This window comes from Onychostruthus taczanowskii, unplaced genomic scaffold, assembly GCF_017590055.1.
Source record: "Onychostruthus taczanowskii isolate IOZ18803 unplaced genomic scaffold, ASM1759005v1 scaffold42, whole genome shotgun sequence".
NCBI classification, from domain to species: Eukaryota; Metazoa; Chordata; class Aves; order Passeriformes; family Passeridae; genus Onychostruthus; species Onychostruthus taczanowskii.
Window position 1 is genome coordinate 196,372 of NW_024501682.1, and position 23,053 is coordinate 219,424.

General features: G+C 41.7%; 2 protein-coding genes across 4 annotated transcripts in view; one reads left to right on the forward strand and one right to left on the reverse strand.

The window, feature by feature from the left end:
• The first annotated feature begins 1,779 nt into the window (after positions 1 to 1,779).
• Positions 1,780 to 18,078, forward strand: ANGEL2 (angel homolog 2). 3 transcript variants are annotated; one of them, XM_041413533.1, is made up of 9 exons: positions 1,780 to 1,885; positions 4,354 to 4,790; positions 6,915 to 7,171; positions 8,388 to 8,457; positions 10,198 to 10,619; positions 11,558 to 11,684; positions 12,367 to 12,427; positions 14,271 to 14,434; positions 17,574 to 18,078. In XM_041413533.1, exons 2-9 carry the CDS (start codon positions 4,361 to 4,363, stop codon positions 17,726 to 17,728), a joined length of 1,686 nt encoding a protein of 561 aa, XP_041269467.1. In that variant the 5' UTR covers positions 1,780 to 1,885; positions 4,354 to 4,360; the 3' UTR covers positions 17,729 to 18,078. The 3 variants fall into 3 exon arrangements, with proteins under 3 accessions (XP_041269467.1, XP_041269469.1, XP_041269468.1); XM_041413535.1 differs by having other exon boundaries at positions 6,918 to 7,171; XM_041413534.1 differs by lacking the exon at positions 1,780 to 1,885 and adding an exon at positions 2,622 to 2,759.
• VASH2 (vasohibin 2) overlaps positions 17,903 to 23,053 on the reverse strand; it is a 35,611-nt gene continuing 30,460 nt past the window's right edge. Inside the window, exon 7 of the mRNA XM_041413537.1 lies at positions 17,903 to 21,623. Coding sequence (XP_041269471.1) covers positions 21,554 to 21,623 — 70 coding nt within the window. The 3' untranslated portion in view covers positions 17,903 to 21,553. The remainder of the gene's footprint in view (positions 21,624 to 23,053) is intronic.

Genomic DNA, 23,053 nt, shown 5'->3' on the forward strand with positions numbered 1-23,053 from the left:
AGCTGCACCTGGACTTCTTCCTATGGATAGGCTCTCTGCGTGCACAGGTCTGCAGAACACTTCGGTGTTAGGAAACCCTCCAGGATTTGAGGGGCGTTGCTTCCCTTCTAAGGAGCATAACTTTGTGCCACAGGACCTTGTCCTTTTGTAAGATTACCTTTGATTTCTTGTCTGTAGTGGGGTCTGTACCAATGCAGATCTCACACCTCAGATCATATAAACTCGATTTTTTTTTTAACCACTGTGCATGCATTCATTTAATTGCAGATGTTAAAAAAAACCCAGCTTTTCCTTACCAGGTTATTAATATCTCTGCTCTCATGCAGATTTTTGACATAAAGTATTTAACAATACTTAATTGTGCATCTGTGTGAAAGATAAGAGTTCTTGTACTGAAGTTCATAGTAAGCATGCGCCTCTCCCTTGAGAAACATTTTCTTAAGGAAGAGGTAAGAAAGAGGACATAGGTTGTTAGCAGCTCACTTGTCACTCTCCTTTATTTTCTGAGAGGGGAAGAACATGTCTTCTACATCTTGTGCTGGTACACAGAACTTCATGGAAGTTCTGTAAGTTACCAAAAGTTCACACATTCAAGTACTTGAATGTATTCAAGTATCAGGCTTAGGAAATGCATGGAGCTGAAAACAGCAAGAGGCAGGGAGAGTGTTCATTTGAAGTTTGCCCAGTCCCTGCACATTTCTAGGCATCTGCTGCTAATAACATTTAGAAAGCAGGAAACTGAGCTCAGTGGACCATTGATCTGAGCCACTGTGGCTGTTCTTATGTACAGTGTCATCAATCAAAGCATCCCTCAGTGAATCAGTAGCCTCCATTCACTAGGGAGTTTCAAAAGCTCAAATGACTCATAAAATAATTTGGCTTCTACTTCCAAATCAGAATTTGGAGATATCTAATTCTGCAGAATATCTTTTTCACATGGCATAACCAACACAAAGTAGTAATTAGATGGGAATAAAAAACCCACAATTAAGTGTTACTGGCTTATTAAAACTTTTTTAGGTCAAGGCAAGAAAATCTAGCAATACTGAGATGAGAAACAATTTGCATCATATCAATAGGTTAGTCTTTTTCTTCTCTTTTGTCTATTACACAACTTCCATATTTTTCAGGACATTTTTATTTTCATTAAAACCCAAAGCTTCCATGATTTCTTTTTTTCCAGAATCACTACTGAGATTACTACTATGTAAAAACCTTTGAAGTGACAGATCAATTTTGGTGTCCCTGTGCAGGTCAAAATACAGAAAATAACTGCATGTTATGCGTAGGTTCTGCTCCTAGAAATAACAGCAGTTGTGGTTGCTATAGCTGTGGCTTACTGTCTTCTGTCCTAGAAATACATCTAAAAGATAAGAATACAAACATTCAGAAAAGAACCAACCACCAAAACAAGATGGTCTTGAAAATGCAGTTTACTACACATGTGTAATGGGGTTAGTAGTTTCATTCTCATATGGTGAAGAAACTAACAGAAAATTTATGGGTATTTTTACCTTTCACCAGTAAGTTGTGTTCAAGAAAAGGAAAACCCAAAGTGGATCTGACACGTTGCCTAACTAGCATGCTCATCACTGCGTTATTTCAATTCCAGTCTTCCCTACCACTCCTGGGAAAACTTCAAATGTTATTTAAAGTCACTTTTATGACAGATATAAAAGGAATGCAGAGAAACGGTATTTTACTTGATTACAGTTCCTGCACAACATCTGCACTATTCAGCGCTACAATTTTCATATGCATTGTGGTACGTTTCCTTACAGTAAACAGGGCGAACATTTCCACTGTCCTCAGAAGACCTCAAGAAGGCGTTCTAAGTGCTTATTCAAGCAACATCGGCAGAGGCAGAGGATTGTTGCTGCAGCTGGTAAGCAGCGGTGGGTCTGTCAGCGGGGGCTGCAGGGCAGGCAGCTCTCCCACCCATCTCTCAGGCCAACTCTCCCCAGCAGAGCACCTTCAGCTGCATTTTAAAACCTGACAATGTTGAAATACTCGCTTGGGTGTACGGGGTTTGGTTTTTTTCTGCAAACACTAAGCATGGTGCTGCTGCCCTAGAAATGTACTATGGCGCCTTGAAATGTACGGCAGCTCTTTCCCGGCCCCTTGACCCTGCAGGAACACACTGTGACCCCAGGGAGGAGACCACTTATGGAAACTATCACAGAATACGCTGAGTTGGAAGGGATCCACAAGGATCATCAAAGTCCAGCTCCTGGCCCTGCATAGGACATTCTCGAGGGTCACACCTTGCTTGACACTGTTGTCCAAATGCCTCTTGAATTCTGCCAGACTTGGTGCCGTGACCACTTTCCTGGGGAGCGTTTTCCAGTGCCCGACCCCCCTCTGGGTGAAGGAACTACTGGACGAGCCCAGCGTTACCTCCATTTAAACGCTTCGAGAGCCCCAGTCGTGCTGCCTACGCGCAGGTTTTCCTGCGCTCCGGAGCGGGCGCGGCCCCCGGCGGGGAGTGCGGGCTGGGGGCGTCACCCGCCCGGGGCCGGCATGGCGGCCGGGTCCCAGCGTCGGCTGCCCGGGCTAAACATGGCCGCGGGCCCGGCCCTTGGACTACAAGTCCCAGGAGCGAGCGGGAGGGCGCGGCGCGGCCGCAGCCCGTGCGGGGGATGAGGCGGCGGCGGGGCGGCCGGAGCGCGGTGGCCGGAGCTGGCGCTGCCCTGGGCTGACCCCTTCGGGGGGCGCCGGGGCTGCGCGGGGCCGGTAGCGGGGCCCGGGCCCGCCCGGAGGTAACCGGGGCTGGGGGCGCCGGTGGTAATGCCCGCCATTAGGCCGAGCAGGGCCGCGGTAAACAGAGCGCAGCGCGGCGTGGGGCGTTCTGCTGCCGGGGGTGGGGGGCTGCGGGGTTTAGCGGGGAGCAGTTTCTCAGTGCTTTTTTCTAAAGCATGTGTTTTGGGGGTTTTTTTGTAAAGGAGTGATGCCTCTTTTTGCTCCATAGTAATGCTGTGGTGTCCGGGGCGGTGTTTTGTTTTTGTGTCCGCTGGACTGCATGTGGTGCGCTGTGACGGAAAAGGGTTATTTCAGGACAGGCGGGTTTTGCTGAAAATTGTATTAGCGATTAGAGGGTGTCCAAAGGAGGGCAATGAAGATGGTGAAGATTCTTGAGGGAAACATATGTGAGGAGCGGCCGAGGTCATTCTGAGCCTGGAGGAGACTGAGACCTCATGGCAGTCTGCAACTTCCTTATGAAGGGAAGAGGAGGGGCAGGCGCTGATCTCTGCTCTGTGGTGCCCAGTGACAGGACCCGAAGGAATGCCCTGAAGTTGTGTCAGGGCAGGTTTAGGCTGGATATTAGAAAAAGGTTCTTCACCCGGAGAGTGGCTGGGTGCTGCAGCAGCTTCCCCAGGGAGCAGCACCAGGCAGCCAGACAGAGTTCAGGGAGCCTTTGAAAAATGCTGTCGGGCACAGGGTGTGACTCTTAGGGTGTGCTGTGCAGGACCAGGGCTTGAACTCAACGATCTTTGTGGGTCTCTTCCAACTCAGCATGTTCTGTGATTCAGTGATTCTGTATTTCGGCTTATTTGCTCGGCTGAATGGCAGCTGGGAGGTTCTCACTTCAGCACAACTTCAAGTATATCAAGCTTTGTTATCTTTTGCTTATAGGTTCAAAATATACCTTATTTAAACAGTGGGGAAGCTGAGGTACTATTGTCACTAAGCTTTCCTTCCTGTGATTTTGTTGAGAGACAGATTTCTTTCTTCTAAAGAAAAAAAAAAGAAAAAAAGAAATCCACCTTTTTCTTGGCTTTAGTTGCTGAGCTGTGGTTTGCTCTCCTGGAAAAGAAGTAAGAATACAGATTTACGATGGTGCTAGTGATGGCTTGAGACTTAGTACCTTTATTTCCCTGTCGTGTTGGCATTGGGATTTGAGCCAAATCAATGGCTTTCCAAAGTTCTGATGGCTTGCAGGAAAGTGGTCTTCTCATTCCTTACGAATAGCCTTATGATAAAGTTAATGCAGCATGCAAAAATTACCTTTTGTAAAGGTCATTCCTCTGAGCGCTTGGAAGATCTGACACTTGAATTCAACAAGGCAGAAAATAAATTTTAAATCCTTACTGAGACGGATTGGGTTTGAATGCTAAATGGCACTTGTAAATCTGGGGGGGGGGAAAGGATGCAAGATGACTTTGTAAAGTCCCATTTTGCATATCTTTTAGATAAATGTTTAAATACCTTGTATATAAGTGTTTGAATATCTTGTGTACATTAACTTGTAGAGAGAATCTTCTGTAAGTCCTGACCAGGATGACTTTGCCTCCACGGCTTTCTACAGGCAGATGTAGTTGTGTGCCAGTAATGAAACTTGTGCTTTTTTGGTAGATACTCCATGCTGCCCCGCCATGTGCAGAGGCTGGGCAGAGACTGGATCACCCACTGGAATGGCTCCCAGATACTGGCCTTGAACAGCCCAGTTTCCAGCTGTATGAGATGGGCCGGACACTATCCTCCCTGGGCCTCATTTCCACTCCCTATTTCAGCTGATTTTTCAGCAAACTGGAGATTACCTCCATTTTTTGGACCTTGGAGACAATTTCAGAACTATAATTGGCATCTTGATAAGTACACACAAGGTTGTTGCTTTCACCTACCCAACCCCAGTATGAAATCTGAGGGAGAAGAACCATTGACAAAGAAGAGAAGACTCAGTGGCCAGGATGATACTTCAACTCCTGAACAACAAACAAACTTGTGTAATCAGAAGGAAGTATCATGTCTTTCTGTAGCACAGAATGAAGAAGAATGTGGCAGCAAGAAAGGTAAAAGATGCTCTTTGCTCATTTGCCATGTTTATTTGTAATGCTAAATACACCAAATGAGTTAGAGACATGAGCAGTAGTGCCTGCTCCTTTTGAGTTACTGTTTTTCTTGGCACCCCTCTCAGGAAAACACGTCTAAAATGATGCAGTTTTGTAATCTGTTTATTCTGCAAACTTGTATTTTGTGCTGTCAAACAGTCTACCAGAACTAGGTTTGCTGCACTTGGAACACAGTCAGTTGTGTGAGGGGTTGCCCAGCCTGGGGAGTCCTGAGCTTGGTTCAGAGAACACTCTCTCATGTCTCTGTCACCAGGTCATGTCTGTTAACTTGGTAGCTCTGGAAAGCAAAACGATTTGGCTGACTTGCTGTAGGGCTGAGCTGGACTGGCAGTTGTATAGCTTCATTCCTTTTGCTCTATCTGAGCTCATAAACCCTACTGGACCTGAAGTGGTTTCTTTCCAGACCAGTTGTGTTATCTGTGACCTAGAAAACTGAGAAAGATGGCGCTGAGTTTTAATGGTACATGCTTCCAGTGTGCTTGTGTGATTTTGTTCTTACAGCTGTATTCTGCCACTGACATGTTGGCAAGTTTTGTGTCAGATCACATCTGACAGAGCAAGCAGCATGTGTGCTTATCCAGATAAACACAGGAGGAAGTGCAGAGTTGTCTACTGGGCTTAGTAACAAAATTTCATGAAACTTCAAAGTGTCTGTGTTAGCTTGTTACAGATACAGTCTTGCACATAGCATCCAAATATTTTCCTGAGCCTAGTGTATACTTACAGTTTTGTCTAGTGTGAGACAAATAGAGGGACACAGTTAAAATTGTTGCCTTCTTGCATAAATCACTTCCTTAGCAAAATAAACTGGAAATTGTATTACGACTAAAAAGGGCAATAGATGCTATCAGCATCCCAAAGGGATTTTTGGACACAAATACCCATAAGACTTAGAAACGTCATACTCATTTCAGGAGCCAAAGGAAGGGACTTTGCTTTATGCCTTAATTACTGAGTCCCTGCTTGCCTTTTATCAGATAGCTTTATCTGAGAGTGTGGTTGGCACTCTGGTCCTTCCCAGTCACCCTTTATAAGGTGATGCTAATTAAAGATACCTGCTGAGGAGCAATGTCGCTTCTCTCCCACCACAGAAACAGACCTTAAAGCCTTGCTGTATTCATTGCTAGCATTGTAAAGTCCTGAATAATCTAAGCACAGCAATGAAAATTACTACCCAGATAGGACAGATGGTGAGAGCTATAGCTGCAGTCTGCTACTGGTTGTTAGCACAGATAACTGGACCTCAGCTCGCTCTCAGATATAAGGGGTGAAAAGCATCTCTATGAGATTTAAGTGGAGAAATGCATTTCTTAAAAAGTAATTGGATGCCTAATGATGGGCAGATATGTTACTATGAATTTTCCTACTAATAGTAAGTATGAAATTAAAAATGGCAGAAAGGTGAAGGGAGCCTTTTCAGAAGTTCTTGGTAATTCTGAGACTTAATTTCTTGATTTCTCAACTCACTGAAAAAAATTGGGTTCATTATTTGTCTTGGGACTCCTGTAGTAGACCCTGTTGCAGCTTATGGCTGAGTTTTACAGACTGTGCAGGGGCTAGCAGTGACTGATGGCTTCCTAACCCTTTGTTAGCCATGGATAGAGAGATCAACAAGGTGCCCATATGCTGCTCTGAGGAGTGTATCCCAGACTGGCATACACCATCTGCTGAGGAGGCAGTGACACAAGGCAGTGTAAGACTCCCAACAGACTGGATTTGGCTCACCAGTTAGGCAGCCCTTCTACAAGAGCAGGGGATGTAGTCTGATTGCAACACACTCCTTAGAATATGCCAGTTCCCCAGTTTCAAAGCAGTTGAAATCCAGGGCATATGATGGTTTTGTGCTGTTTATTTTAAGGTTGGGTTTTGGGTTTTTTTTGTTTGATTTTTATTTTTTTATCCTGATGCTTATCCATCTCAGAGGGTCTGAATCACTGCTAATTGAATAAGCTTTTAGGATTATTTAAGAGATTTGAAAGACAGTTGTCAGTAGAATGATTTCCAAGAGCAGTAAGAAGTCATTTGGTCTATAACATAACTTTTTTCTGCTTCATGTGCTTTTAGCAGGAGCCATCAAAAGACACTGGGAATATTTCTGCCAGCAGAGTAAAACAATGAAAATTGCTAAAAATAAAGGATCTGACCAAAGCAGTACAGGAAGTGAGGCAACATTTGATTTTACTGTCATGTCCTACAATATTCTCTCACAGAATTTGTTGGAGGACAACTCTCACCTGTACAAACACTGCAGGCAGCGACTGCTGTTCTGGACATACAGATTTCCCAACATCCTACAAGAAATCAAAGAGCTGGATGCAGATGTGAGTAGAAAATGAGCATGTGGGTATTTCTTAAGAACTGATAAACTGAAGTAGCAAATTCTGCTACTCTGCACTGGGGTATGAAAAAACACCTCTGTGGTTTTGGTTGGTTGTAGAGTTTATTGTTTGTTTTTGAGAACACAAATTATTTTAAGTCTTAACCAGGAAGTCAAGTCAGTAACATTTTGCTTCAATTGTTGTTCAGACCAACAAAAGTTCAGTGATAGAATCCATCCTGTTTGAGTCAGAAAACAGTACTGAAAAAAAGTAGTTGTATTAGGGAAGCCACAGAAAACCAGCCTTGTACCATTTGAAAAAAGCAGTTATGTTAGTACATAGTCAGGAATCTGGAAATTAAAATCCCTTCAATCTCTTCCTTTCTTTCTAATAAAGCTATATATCCTGTATGCATATATCTTTACAATGAGATACCTTAGATAGTTTTATGACAGGAGCAGCTGCTCTCAGACCATGGTAGATGCAGGTGTCCTTTCCACAGAGAAATTTCTTGGTAAAGGACATAGATTTTTAACTATTTCATTGGTTGGAACTGTAACCTTAAGTGAAGCAGAGATTTCAGAATGTTGCTTGAGATTTGACTGTCCCTTGAGACCTTGAATGAGCTAATGTCAGCTGGGCAAGTGGAATGTGTTGCTGCAGTTCAGCAACAGGGGTAAGTTGTTTCCCTTTGGGAGCTCAGTCCTTTATCCCAGTGGTGGCTGTAGAGCTGTGTTACTGCAGCCTGCTGGGGGAAGGCTCAGAGATGCTCACAGCTAGAGTTGGACTCAATGAGCCTTGTGGGTCCATTCCAACTCAGCTGTGAGCTCTCTTAAATGAGTATTTTGAGTTTGATCTTTGGTTCAGGTTCTTATAATATGGAAGCCCTTTTTCCACCCTGTAGCATGCCATTTGCCTCTTCATTCCTTCTCCCTGAGCCTTCCCCTGAGCTGCTGAGAATGTAGGAGCAAGTTACTATTTAGATTAAACTGAATCTCACTTCTGAAAACGTCTGTCTGAAAAATGAGGAACTGGGGCCTTCTTCATAATCTTAGGGAATGCTTTCTGTAGAAGAGTGAATTCTTTTGTGGGATTATGGAGTCAAAAACCTTTTGAGTTTGCTTTTTTTAATACCTATACAGATTGGCCATCAGAGATATGCTGTAGTAACATGTTGATGTACTTACTAATATATGTTAATTGTAAACCTTTGCCTTAGGTGCTCTGCTTACAGGAAGTCCAAGAAGACCACTATAGAACAGAGATCAAGTCAAGTTTGGAATCCCTGGGTATGATGAAACTCTTCTCCCCTGCAGGGGTAACTTGTTACCCTTTGAGAACTCAGTACTAGTTTCCTAACAAAACAAAACAAAAAAAAAAGCCAACCAAACAAAAAAAACACCTCTTATAGATTATAGAATCAAGTCTTCTGCTATCACATGCAACAATGTTGTGTATCCTCTTTTACAAATTCATCAAGTGCTCTCTTGAAACCACCTTAATTTTTTTTACCAGTATTCTTGTTGGGAAGCTCTTCAAGGGGATGTTTTTTGTGCCTTGAAACCTTCCACATATTAGCACTAAATGTTATCCATGGTCAGTATATATTCATTAGGTTTTTATACAAGTGCTGTCAGTCAGTCTGAATAGACTTGTGATTTTATGGAAGGGATGTGTTGCTAAGGATTGATTCCATGGTGGTTTAAACTGATCTAAATCTTTTATGCCCTGCACCACCTTCCAGTGCCAGGGTCCCACTTCCATCCTGGCAGTGGTTCTTGTCTGATGCCGGGAGGACATGGTCAAGGAGCAGCATTGGACCGATACTTTTTTCTTTTTTGGTTGGTTGAGGTAGTCTAGCTCCTAGAATTGAGTGTTTGCAAAGAAGAGAGTAATGGCAGTACTGATTGAAATCCACTTGAAACATGAAACAACACTGGGAGATCAGGCTTGTGGAAGCAAGTGAGCTTGTAACTACAGTGCAGGAGGATGTGGCACTTGCTTTAGCTCTTCCTTTTCCCATCCCTAACTCCCAGGTGCATGTCGTGCCCCTTATACTTTTCTAGTTCTGGCCCTCACTGGTGAAATCCACCAGTCCAGCAGAATACTGTCCAGACTAATTTTATTTTTCTGGGTTAGTTTCTGTTGGCTTACTGAGTTAGCACTAAGTGCCACAACAAATGGCAGGAGCAACATGACCTGAATCTTAGGAGAGGGGAATGGGAATCCCTTGTTCCAGCACTGGTGTAGGCTCACATCAACTCACCCTACTTCACTAAGGCTGCACTTCATGAATTCATATGGTCTGGGCAGGGCAAAGAAGATTTTAAAATGGCAAAAACTAGATACTGTTTCAAGGTCTAAATTTTTTTCCTTACATAGATAAGGTCTTGTTTAAATCACCTCTACATAAAATGAAAAAACTGGCAAATCACTATTTCTAGATGGACTTGTTTGAACTCCAGTGTTGTCATTTGATAAGTGTCTGTTTCCTTGGTGAAAGCTTGCCACTTGCTGCTCACTGGATAATTGCATAATTATGTAAATACGTTTGAGACCTTTGTTCCATGAATAATTTTAGACATTGTGTAATGACTTAGCATGATTAAGGCTTTTGATTGGTAATGCTTCACTGGTATTACTCCTAAGCCATTCTTGCAGCATCCAGAAAAAATTTGAATGCACTAGGCCACTTCTATGTGCCTTGTGGGGGTTTCTTTGTTGTTTTGGCTTGGGTTTTTTCCCAGATGAGGAGATAAGAACATGACTAGTATCTTAGAGTATGTAGATGTTTACACATTGCATAACATATTGGACCACATTTCCTGTCCTGCCTCACCTCAGCTAAGATTAGACTTAGTCTAATTAATAATAAGTCTATGATTAGACTTCATACAGACTTTGGTGCTTCAGACTGTGGGTTGACTGTGATGTGAGAAAAGCACCATGAGATCTTTCTGATTTTTTGTTTGTTTTAAAATCTCTATTTATACAATAGTATTTTATGTTCTTAATTGCCTTTCTTGCAGGATATCACTGTGAGTATAAAATGAGGACAGGCAGAAAACCTGATGGCTGTGCCATTTGCTTCAAAACTTCCAAATTTAGCCTGATTTCCTCAAAGCCAGTGGAATTTTTTCGCCGTGATATCCCACTCTTGGACAGGGACAACGTTGGACTGGTGTTGCTGCTGCAGCCCAGATTTCACTGTAAAGCCAGTGCTGCCATCTGTATTGCCAATACACACCTGCTGTACAACCCAAGGAGAGGAGACATCAAACTGACCCAGCTTGCAATGCTCCTGGCAGAGATTGCCAGTATTGCCCCTCAGAAAGATGGCTCTTTCTGCCCAATTATCATCTGTGGGGACTTCAATTCTGTTCCTGGCTCTCCATTGTACAGATTTATAAAGGAAGGAAAGTTAAATTATGAAGGACTTGCTATAGGGAAGGTAGGCTGTGCTTCTCACGTCTCACCAAAAATATGGTTAATGCTGATTAACGAGAAGTATTTGGGTGGTGATGTGATTGTTCCATTGCAATACCTCTCTTAGTGCCCTGTCAGCAGCCTGCAAATCAAAAGTTATTGCAGTTAAATAAGCTTGGATATATTAGCTGTGCCTTAGGGAATATTGTGTCCTCTCCCAGCATTCTGAAAGGAAAAACTCACCAACAATCATTCCTGAAATTTAGTGAATCCACAGAACGATTGTATCACTGTGTTTGGATGATTTTATCACTGTGTTTAAGTGTCCCAGACTTTAAGAAGGATAAAATAACCACTTAATCAAAAACCTACTGTGTTCTCTGTGGGAAGGTGACTCTTACTGTAGATAAACTTGGTGGCTACAGTAATTGTAAAAGCAAAGCTGCAATTAGATGCTGAATCTGAACTGTTTCATGTTAAAAGATGTCTTGTTGTGAGCTCTTGTATGCAACTGTTGGATGTGTCACATGCTATGTAATAGGAGTGACTGAACTGCATAAAATGAGGAAACAAAACAAAAAATAGCCCTGCTGGGTGTTCTTTGCTAGTGGGGACTTGATTCAAGCCCCCATTTGACTTGACTTGCTGTCAGAAGGATCAGCATCCTGCAGCTGAAGTGTGTGCTGGGTAGCTCTGTATGCTGAGCCAGTGCTGTCACATTGCTAAAAGTGTCCTTAGAAGTGTCTCAGTATCACAAGAAACATCTGGAAAAACTGGGTACCTGCAAAGAACTTGTTACAGATAAACAGAGTGGATGTACATAAAGGGTGTTATTTTTACAGGGATTTGACTCATTATAATTATTCCAAGGGGCTGGGCCTTTTTCCTTAAACTTTACAAAAAATGTTCACTTATTTCAGGTTTGTTTGGTTTGTCTGAAAAAAAACTCGTTGTCTTTCTCAGGTCTCTGGACAAGAACAGTTTCCAAGGGGACAAAGAATCTTATCTATTCCAATTTGGCCAAAAAAATTAGGTATTTCACAAAACTGTGTATATGAAATAAAACAGCAGCAAAAGGAAGAAAATGCAGGTCAGTTTTTAAATTAATGAATTTTTGTAAGCCTTTGAAAGTACTATTCAGCTAGTACTGAAAACCATACGTTCTGTTTTACTGGGGGAAAAACAGTGAGTCTTGAGCTTACAAAAATTTCTTGTTGGGCTCATTGGAGTGTAAAGTGATTTATTCACATAAACTTTGCAAATTTGAATCTTTATAAGATAATAGTTCGAAATTTCCCTTCAGGAAATTGGTATGCAGTGTTTAAGCTCCTGTGTTTGCATCCTGAAAGCCAGCTGTGCTGTGATTGGGAGAGGGAGGGGAAGGAATGCAGCACATGGACATAGTGTGGACCTGCATTCTGCCTCAGTGTTTATGAATTACAGTGTTGGCACTTCATAGAACAGTTGGGAAAAGCAAGTGATTCCTTGCTGAGTATGGCTACATCTTTCATCCACTATTTTTTCCTTTGACGGAAAAAAACAATTTGAAATTAATGGGACATAATATAAAAGAGTCTTTAGAGGGGATGTTACTAATGGAAAAGAGGAATTTAATCCAGCTTGGTGAATTGTATCTTGCCTGCTGGAAAAAAAAATAAGTGTACTTAATGATACTTTTTTTTTTTTTAACTGTAGCTTTTCTCTAGCTCTTCAGCATTAGTCTCACTTATATTCTATTTTAAATATAAATTGAATTTATTTTTATTTTCCAGGAGAAAAATTGGAAGAAGCAAAACCAGACAACACTCAGGAGATTGTAATAGCATCGGAAAAGTATGTATTGGGGAAAAATATGGAAGCCCTTGGCTGGTTACGTGGGGGTTGGTTTTGGTTTTAGACCAAATTTATATCTGATTCCAGCTGTCAATACCTGATGATCACCCAACCCCATCTGCCTTTTTGGCAAAAACATTGTTCATTTAAACATGAAAAAGCTGATCAGACAGCAAAAGACTAGAACTGGCAATAATGGAATGTGTGTTCTTCCAGGAACTTGCAGATATTTTTTCAGAATGCAGGGCTGAGGTATCAGGGCTGTTTAGAGGGTACTTTCTGTCTGCTCATTAAAAGAATGCTTCTGGCATTTTTTGTCTCTTCTTGACGTAAACAGAACATCAGCCTCTGTAGGGACATTGCAAGAAACATGGAAACTTCAGTCCAGTTGCAGAAGCCATGTTTTTAAAAGTGGGAGAGGAAAAAAATAAGACAATGTTGTCCAGCTGCTAAAGTATTGGCACTTCTCACTCTATTGTTTTTGATACACTGGTTTATGGATGTATAAAATCCTATAATACAGTGTGAAATTGGGAGGAAGTAGGGAACGGAACTGGAAAGGTCATAAAATCTTCCTTGTCATGAGTTCTGTGGGAGTATTTAAGTTCTTTGAGTCTGAGAAATGTGGAGTATTATGGATTTGGCAATGCAACTTTCACTCAGAAGGAGGAAGCCATGGCTAGAATGCTGAGGAGGAAGATGTAACAGCTTTTTGAAAGCAAGAATATATTTGCATTTACCAAACTGGTAAAGGCATATAAAGTAAGGCATAGAAGAAGGAAATTGCCCTAAATGTATGTATGGGATGGTAGGCTCCAAGTCAGCTATTTCTTACCAGAAATGAGATCTTGGTATCACTGCAGATAGTCATATTAGAACTCTTGGTGATAAAAAAGGTGTCATGGTATTTCTGAGAGAAGAAGTAAATAACAAACAGGAAGCCCTATGCTATGGTTTAAAACTATAGCATGCTGAATGCTTCTTACAGTGCTTTTCTCCCTCATCTTAAAAGGGATGTCATGTAACAAAAGCAGAAATCACTACTTGTCTGTGTTATACCAACTGGCATGTTTGTCTCTGCTCTGAATCAGGCAAAGTAACGTGCTGATTTTTTAAAATTTTTTTTTAATTGCTTGGATTTCAATCAGAACACATTGCAGCCTAGCTTAAAATGCAGGATGAGGCAGGTACAGCTGAGGGATGGATGATTTGTGGAGATGATGGATGCAAATGTCTGAGAGACAGAAGTTCTTTTGCTGAAAGGTGCAGTTTTAGAGTTTGCTTTCAAGATTGAAAAGACAGGTGAGACAAGATGGGCTGAACTGAAGAGGAAAAGACAAATCATGGTGAGACAGAAAATGGGACCCTGAGTGCAGGAAAGACATAAGCATAGCCTAACTTGGAATTTGATACCTCTAGCTTGGGGGAGGAAAAAACGCCTAAAACTCTGAATTTCTGTTTATGCTGAAGGGTCTGGTTAGATGAGTTTGTGTTTTATTGCTTTCATATGAGTTGCTTTCAGGGATATTTTTGCCTGCGTGTCAGGGAGAGATTGCTGAGTGAGGACATGTGAATGCTTACAGAACGTATATCTATAAGTAAAGTGTCAGCTACGCCAGTTCTCATCAGCAGTTTTACTTGAAAATGCTGCCTGCATTTTGCCTTCAGAGTTTTAGGCCTCTCACACAAAAGGCTGTGGGATGGTTTCCAGGAGAGAAACACTAGTTTGCATATCCAGATAATTCATTTTGTTTGTAAGCAGGAACTATTTGGTATTTCTTCATTGCTTATTCCTTCTTGGTAATGCAAGAAAATAAAATTCTTTTCTTTGATGTATCTTTAGGTTGTCTTCAAAATTGCGGCACCATTTTAAATTGTCTTCAGTGTATTCTCATTACTTCCCTGAAACTGGGATACCAGAAGTGACAACTTGTCATTCCCGAAGTGCTGTCACTGTGGATTATATTTTCTATTCTGCAGCAAATGATGATACTGCTGACCAGCCAGGTAAGGAAACCAACTTTTAATTTTCATAAATGCTAAACAAGAATATTTGTTTGCTGTTTTAAGAGAAGTGTAGTGCTGATTTCATCCATGTGAAGTTCCTCACAGGTTTGTGGTAGTGCTTTGAATGTCAGGTGTTACCTGAGACACGTGGCTGACCTTGTCTGCTCTTCACAGCTGGACTTGTAGTGCCACACAGGGCAAACCTTTTCATCTGACTGGACATCTCTGTAGTTCCTGTCTCAGCATGGAGACAAGCTGGAGGTACAGGAAAGCAGCAGTGGAAGTAGCACCTGAGAAGTACTTCTGTCAGTAATGCAGGCCAGACCTACAGCAAGGCAGTATTCCCAATCATCTGATCAACACAATGGTGAACAGCAATTTGTGATGTGCATTAAAACTGATAAACGAACCATTTCCTGGCAATTTACTTCTCAGCTTGTCTTGCAGTAATTTCTGCCAAGTAACAGACTCTTGGCCTTTGTTCTGAGCACGGTCACTGGCACAGGCCCAGCTGTCACTCTCTGGGTTGCAGTTGCAGCTAAAAGTCACCAGATGGTGCAAGAAAGTCGCGGTACCTCTGTGGGAGTTTTGTGATGGGTATCACAGTGTTTCTCCAAGCTTTACTGCTCTGGGATTCGCTCCGTGGGTGCTTCTGAGCAGTTTGCTTTCCATGCCCTTGTGAGTTCTGTGTTTTATGCCATCAACAAACATCAGTGCATTGCTAGCACATAAATGTCTCTGCAGAACTTGGAGCAAAGAAACCTGGATTCCATTCCTGCTCCCACTGTACAGTGCCACTGATTTTTATAACTTAACATTGTTTTTTCAGTTTGTGGAACGAAAACACCACCTTCATCTCTTGTAACTTGAGACTAGATTGTTAAAATTCATTGAATCGATTCACAGAAGTCTCGTTTGTCATAATGTGCACAGTAAATGCTACTTAATGTAAAATGGCAAATACAAAAGCTTTGACTGAAAAGCGACAATATGGGAAGTATTTAAATGACTTTGGAATGCCATGTGATTTAATGCAGTGCTGTGTGATTGCAGAGCGCATCTCTGCACAAAATTTAATCCTAATTCACCTGTTTATATATTTTTATACCATCATTATATGTTTTTTGCATCATCAGCACCATCATTGCTTCAGCAGAGATACAGCACTTTTTTCTTTTTGCACTTGTTTTTCAAATAGATTGTTCCTACATCAGAGTACAGAATGGAACCAAACTTGAATTTTCCAACTACTTTAAACTAGTACAGTTTTTATTCATGAGCTCTTAGAAATTAAGCCTGGTTTGGATTTTCAGTTTTCTAATGACCTGGGCCTCTGTATTTAAAGCTGCCAATGTCTGTACAAGTGAATTTTAAATGTGGTCTAGGCTCACAGATTAGTTTTTTCCATTTAAAGGGTTTTATTTTAAAATATTCATGCTTTATTCTGTCATGTTTATCCAGATATTTGGTTTGGTATTCAGGATTTCCTGTAACCAGGGTTCAGTATCTACCTAAGTCCTGCAGGGCACAGTTTTGCTGAGTGTACTAAATGACATTAACCACTGCATGCAGACCAAGCTCTCTGTGGCAACACACTGCTCCTTTGTAGATATGCAGGTGCTGTCCCAAATGATAAATTTGTCTCAAGACCTGGTGGACATGTGCTCTAGAGCTGCCAAGAGATCTTTGCAGTAAAAAAACTTTTCTTTAAAGCAGCAAACAGCTGCTGGGTTGTTGAAGGGCTGGAAAGCTGGCAGATGGCAAAGGATGAAGCTGTTGAACTCTCTTAAGGAGTTCAGCAGTTGCTGGATAGTCCTTTAAAGTATCTCTTTGGGAAGCCAGTACCAGGGCGAGCCAGGAAGTTCTGAATTTGCTGAGAACTTTCACACAGAAAGTATTTCTGTCAAAAGTTACAGCTGCAGTTTGTGCTGGTCCTGAAAGCACTCAACTTGCCCAGGATCATCTCTGCACTCTAAAAACAGTAGGTAGGGTTGCTGAGTAGTTGTCCAACTTGAATACATAGCTCAGGAACTCTAAATTTTGCACATCATGGAAAGATCTCAGTGGAATTTCTCCACCTGAGCTGAAAAAGCTGGTTGCTCATTGATGATGGGCAAATCATGACTGACAAATCTAGTGGCCTTGAGGGGCAGGGTTACAGTAATTGTAGAAAAGGGAAGAACAACTGAATATCTACCTGGGCTTGTGCAACGCATTTGACATGGTCCTGCCTAGCAGCTGGAGAGATTAATTTGGTTGCTGCACCACTCCATGAATTGGCTGGAAACAAACAGTTGCCATCAATGCTTTAAAGTCCAGGTGGAAGAAAAAAGTCCAGAAAAGTGGCATTTCTCAGGGATCAGTATTGGGACCAGCGCTGCTCTATCCGTGCAAGTGTCCAAGGTCAGGCTGGATGGAGCTCTGAGCAACATAGTCTAGTGGAAAGTGTCACTTGCCCATGGCAAGTGGGTTGGAACTTGATGATCCCTAGGATCCCTTCCAACCCAATCCATTCTGTGTAATTGTGCAGTAATTGCAAGGCTCGAGTCATGTTCACTCTTGCATGAGCAGTGTGGTGTTTCATCTGGGGAAGGAGGTGGGGGTGGATTTCTTAGGCAGTTACAGGAATAGGTAGCAGGAGATAATGGAGATCCCTCGCTTACGATGAAAGGGAACAGAAAGCTAGAATACCTTCATCCTTATGAGCAAAAGTGTCCATATGACCTGCCTGCTGGGGAACTGTGTGCTTGAGGATACAGAAATAAAATGTTATGTGAACCAGTAGCTCTAAAAAGATACTTACCTTCACAAGTGTCAGCTGTTGTCCAAAGTAATGGACTGGATTATATGAGGCTTTTTCAGGGGAGTTACAATGGACAAATAAATGCATTTTCCTTTTTATTTCTATTTACCCCTCCACAAAATAGTGTCCTTCTGAATACTTTGAGCTCTACTGATGAAACTCTATTTTGAGTCGTAAAAGAATTTCTGAACTGTTGTATTGGTGATTTTGCATGGAACACTAACAACTGTGCATTATTGCTGCCATACTGTTTTCCTCCTTCTACGTCTATATGAACGTGTAATATTTTACCCACACTGATAAACATTGCCTTTTGGTTGGTTTTTTTTCTAACAGGAGCAGAGGATTCTTTTTGTGGAGGTCTGAAACTTCTTGGCAGGCTGGCACTTCTAACAGAGAAAGATCTTTGGACTGTTAATGGTCTTCCCAATGAAAAGAACTCTTCTGATCACCTGCCACTGCTAGCAGAGTTCAGGCTTATTGAACGGTAATATTGAAAGGACTTGTGGTGTAGGTAAAGTTCCCTTTACCTTCTCCCTCATGGGATTATTATTTTTTTAAAAGCTTCATTCAAGCACTGCTGGTCCGGTTCAAATAAGTGTTCCTGCATGCTGATTTATTAGTGTTGTATAAAGTAGACTTTCTAAAGGGACTTCCTTTTAAAAAAAAAAAAAAAAAGTTTAATTTACTTTATGAAGTCTTTTAGGGAGAAAAAGGATTTTACATTAGCTTCCTCTTTGATAAAGGAAAACATCTGTGCCAGACTCCAAATGGCATTATTTTTAATTAATACGTTGTAAATGATTTTTATTGTGAATCACAGTAAAAAGGACTATTCTGAGAACTGTGTGTTTCCTCAAGCAAAGGGAATGTGTTTGTGTGCCTGCAGCATTTTATGAGTTGAAAATAATGTTTTACTACAAAGGTGCTTTATGGACACTTCCATCTTAATACTTCTGCAAAGGAATTTACTCAGTGTTGTTGGTGCAGAGGCTGCAAGATTGAACTTTCAGAGAAAGAAAGGCATATAGGCAAATACTTACTCTTTAAGAATTTGCTGCTTAAAATGCTGAGGGCTTATAGGTAGCATTCACTGAAATCTTTTTTAAAAAATCTGAAATAAAGCTAAGCTTAATGAGCACACCACATCACAGGAAACTTTACTGATCTATGCAGGAGCAAAAAAATTAGCCCTTGACATGTTGCGGTTTCATACATATTGAACAGCTGGTGACAGGGTGGGTTTTTTTTTTTTTTTCCATTTAGTTATTAAAGAACCTGTGCTTTGTCTTAAAATGACAGATCTTGAGGTTATTAAATTATCATGGTTTTATATTTACTCTCACTGTGCACTCATAAACATTCTGTATAAAATAAAATTTACAAAGTAATTTAAAAACCACTAAGCTGCCTGAATAGGAAATGTAGAGGGGCTGGAAACAAATCTTGTAACTTGATCAAATGACACATGGATGTGTATGTTGAACCAACTTGGAAGTAACAGAATTGTCTTTCAGTGTAGTGCTGGAAAACCTGCACCCATTCAGACACACTTGTCTCCCAGAAACACGTGTGGAATTTTCATCTGTGTTGCCTTTCCCAGACTGCAGACAACTGCAAGTAAAGAAGCTCCTCAGTCCATTACAAAACATAAGCACCTGCCAAAACATTCAGCTTACATTGCTGAAAATTTGACTTTTATCATAGTCATAGGTAGTTGTAATTTAACATAGTAGTTGTAACTTTCTTCTTCTCTGTTAACAGTGAGGTTGATGCTGAGGATGACAACCTGTTTGATCCTGGCTGCTGTCTGGTTTCAAGCATCTGAGTAATGTCATAGATGCCAGCATACTTAGATACAGGCAAAAAATTTCTGGGTACACCCACATTACAGCTAACCCTTTGGAGCAACCCTTGTTAAGAGCAAAAACAAAAAAAACTGCACATGAGTCATAAAAAAAAGACTACCATGATACTTTTATTGAAGTTTCATGCTGTGCATATACAAGTGATGAGAAAAAGCCCAAAAAGTCATGCAAGTTTTTCTACACTATTTGACCACTTTGCTGTCACTTGAACCACACTTAAGACAAATGCCATCATAAGCAAGTTTCAAGAGAATATTTCAGCAGAACTTTAAACAAGGACTAAAAGCAATTTGTCAACACACCTCTACAGCATTAAAAAGCTTCAGTATCAGTTAAGAGAAAATAAAGTATATTGGACAAGGGTAGAAACTATATACAACCATTATTTGAGCTGAAGTAAACCATAGTTTCATAGAAAAAAAGTTGCAACCTATCAGATAACATTGTGCTATAGGATACAGCTGATAAAAAGTTTTTCCACATCATTTTATCCATGAGAAGTCATTAAAAAAATTATTTAGGTCACAAAACACTGGGCAGCACAAAGTTTGAAACCAAAACTCTGCAGCTGATGTCAAATCACACAAGAATTTCTACCAAAAAAGTATTTCCCTCTCTTCAGCTTCACTCCTTAACCAAAAAAAAAATCTTACTGTGAACACAGGAGTGGTAAAGTTTAGAGAAGGAGGGATAGGAAAGGCCCTCCTGTTATTGATATGGTAAACTTGGATAAAGAGGTGTCACACTTTCAAAAAGTTTTCTTTCTAGAGCTTCTGAAGTCTTAATTAGTAGAAAGCCTTTCATTGGCTGTAGAAAGTTGCTGGGTCTTGGTTTTTTCTTCCTGTCCTAGGCAGGTGAAATTCAGTTTTTTTGAGCAATGAGGTCTGTGAACAAGCAGTTCTTTCCTTCTACATTCATTCCTTTTCTGGCTGATGGAAATGTTCTAGGAGCTTGAATCATTCCATTTCAATAAGCATTACTGTCAGTCTGTAACAGCATCCATCTTCATCGAGATCCCAAAAAATAAGTGCCCAGGAGGGGAGGTACACCAGGCCCATGGCAGCATCATCTATGAGCACAGCACAAAGGATAGAGGCTGGACGTGTACAATAATCCAGTTTATATTTAGGCACCTAGTGAAACATTTCCAGGAATGCAGCACTCAAATGCTTCCAGAGAACTTCACTAAGTCGAATGGTGGACCCCAGTGAGTTTTACCGTGTCACTTGGGAACACTGCTGTCCATCACAGGTCCTTAGCCAAGTCTTAAAACAAAACAACTGAGCAGGGAGGAAGCAGACAAGCTTGATTTTCATCTATTTCAGTCACACTTCCTTATTCAAGTCTGACTAAGCAGTAGTTACTACAACACATGCAGGAAAACTCCCTGCACAGCACAGCAGAAGGTTTAACTTCAGCCTGCCATGCCTGATTTAATACAAGGTTTCAAGGCATCACCATCAGAGACTGCTCAGCCTTTCAAAGACAAGGTTCAAATATGCACATAAATGTGGAAAGAAAAGCACATGGACTCAGGTTAGCAATTCCCACAGTTTTTCCGTTATTCCAGGTACTACATATATGAGAAAAAAGCTGACTTGTCTCTACAAAACAGCAATCTCTGTGTTTTGTGCTTCAGCGGTATAGTTCAGAAAGACTAAAAGCTTGTGACAAAAGTACAAAAAAATTATGAAAGTTTAAAAATTCATTATTCATCAATTATCATCATTTAAAAAACCCCAAACCTCGTATCTTGCCTAACAAGATGTCAGTGTTAAGAATACAGGTGCATATTACTGTTACTTAACATCTTTCGGCAACATGCAGAAAATAATAATACAGGTGGCAGTAAAACATCCAGTGCTGTTTTAATACTCCCAGTAATGCTGGGAAACAGTACAAATCGGTTAGAAAACAATAATACTGACAGTTTTGCATATCTATTAAGTCTAGTGAGGTAATATTGATACTTTAAAAACTTATGCCACTTCTTCACTGCTTGCTTTTATTGCTGAATTAAAGATTAATAGTGAATTTTTTTTTTTTTTAATTGCACTGCACCCCAGCACATCTTAATACTAAGAATATGAATTGTTAGTTACTCCAATGCAACCACCCAGCACAAGGCCAAGTTCAATTAACACTTGTACAGGGAAATTATATTTGAAGAAACTCACATGAGTGAAGTCACCTGCTACATGATGGGAGAGAAAAAAAATCTCATACCCTGGCAAATCTAATTTTAGGTTCCCTTCACTGATGCCTTTTCTATAAATTGAAATAAATACTGCCACCAAAAAAAAATTACCCCCTATTTTCTAGGTCAAACTTTTATTGTGAGAGTATGTAAGTTAAAAAACAGTCCCATTCCTTTTTCCTTCCAAGAGAGTGCAGGTAAAGTGCAGCGGCAGCAGCGGGGAGCCCTCTGGAGTCCGTGGCACGGCTGTGTCAGATGCGGAGCTGGTAGCCCACCTCGTTGAGCGTAGCCAGGTCTCCTTTCTTGTCCAGCACCGCCGGCCTGTGCACAGGGGAGAGAAGAGGGCGCTGCGATCCCGCATGGCCTGCACGTGTGGAGAGCACAGCAGCCACACAGGGAAAAGCTCGCCTCACAGGAGGGTGGATAGAGCTAATGTTGTCATCTTAAACACAATCCTGGAAAATCTGCTACAGGAACTACTGTGATAGAGCTATCTGTGTGTTGTCTCTGAGGCCACGCAGCAGTGAAGGACAAGCTGAGCCATGCTGGGATCCAGGATGTGAGCCTGAAGCACCCCCTCCTCCTGACTTGAGGGAGGGCCTAAATGAGTAGCTACGACTAGACACACCCCACCTGTCATCTACCCCGGAGCAGGACTCCAGCTTTCAGAACAAAGCCAAAACAGCTGAGAGCAAACAGGCAGGGCCTCTGACATGCCCACTGCGTGTTGGCTGTCCCCCAGCCTGCCCCCTCCTCCTGATTGGGTCTGTGTGAGGGGCTGGAGACCACCAAACAGGGTGGACTCCCTTCAGCCTCCTGCCATTCAACATTCTGATACCATTCACCTGAGCAATCACACACACATGGATGCTGTTTAGGCCATTCAAGTATTCGGACAGCCTGAACCAAAGGAAACCTTGAGCTATCAGTCTCTTTTTTTAGCAAGGAATTGAAAAGCTCCTGCAACAAAGTTATCAAACTGAAACTAGCCCGCTGATTTATAGTCTGGAAGTGTCTAACCTGAGAATTTATTGTAGGCTCTTGGCTGCTTTCACACTAAGCCGTCTGTCTTTTCTAAAGACAGACATTGTTTAAAACACACATTTCTCTAGTACTCCATAGCACGTCTGCTTCCCTGCAGAAACACAGCTAAAGCCCCAGCAGTACAATGGGAGGCTGATCATGGCTCCAGTGCTTTCAGCTGCTCAGCCCTGGCTTCCAGCTCTGTGTGCTTACTCTTTGCTCACTCTGCAGCAGATGTGACCCCTGAGTTTGCACAGCCAGGCTGGCGCTTATCTCCCCACTGCAGGCTGCCAGCCCATTCCCACTGGAGCAGCTCAGGGCAGGCAGCAGGCCCCCGAGAGGCAGCAGTGTCACAGGCAGGCTGGAAACCAGGCAAAGCCCAGCCCTGCCTGTGGCACACTGCTGGGGCGCACACCAGGGAAGAGCTGTACTGCTGCAGCCCCAAGACAGAGTGTATAGCTCACACATACTGCATGCAACAGAGCCTCTGAAATATTTTTTAATTCCTCAATTCAATAAGGATTTTTTTTACTTTTTTCTTTTTAAGAGCAGAACTGCTAACACCAGATCCCTGCTGAGAATCTGCACAGCATTTGAGGCATCTAATGCTCTTCTGCCTAGTGGCACATTGAATGAAACCTGTTGCTTTGCCATTTATCTAAGCACCTCTCATAATAACCTCACCATCCTCACTGTAGTACTGCCCTGCACCATGCTTCTTGTTTGTC

What these genes read in the sequence shown, in the direction of transcription:
- ANGEL2 (XM_041413533.1), top strand. Translation starts at nt 4,361, where the DNA reads ATGCTGCCCCGCCATGTGCAGAGGCTGGGCAGAGACTGGATCACCCAC. An exon ending in TCAAAGAGCTGGATGCAGAT is followed by an intron (nt 7,172 to 8,387) that starts GTGAGTAGAAAA and finishes CCTTTGCCTTAG; the next exon opens with GTGCTCTGCTTACAGGAAGT. An exon ending in GTCAAGTTTGGAATCCCTGG is followed by an intron (nt 8,458 to 10,197) that starts GTATGATGAAAC and finishes CCTTTCTTGCAG; the next exon opens with GATATCACTGTGAGTATAAA.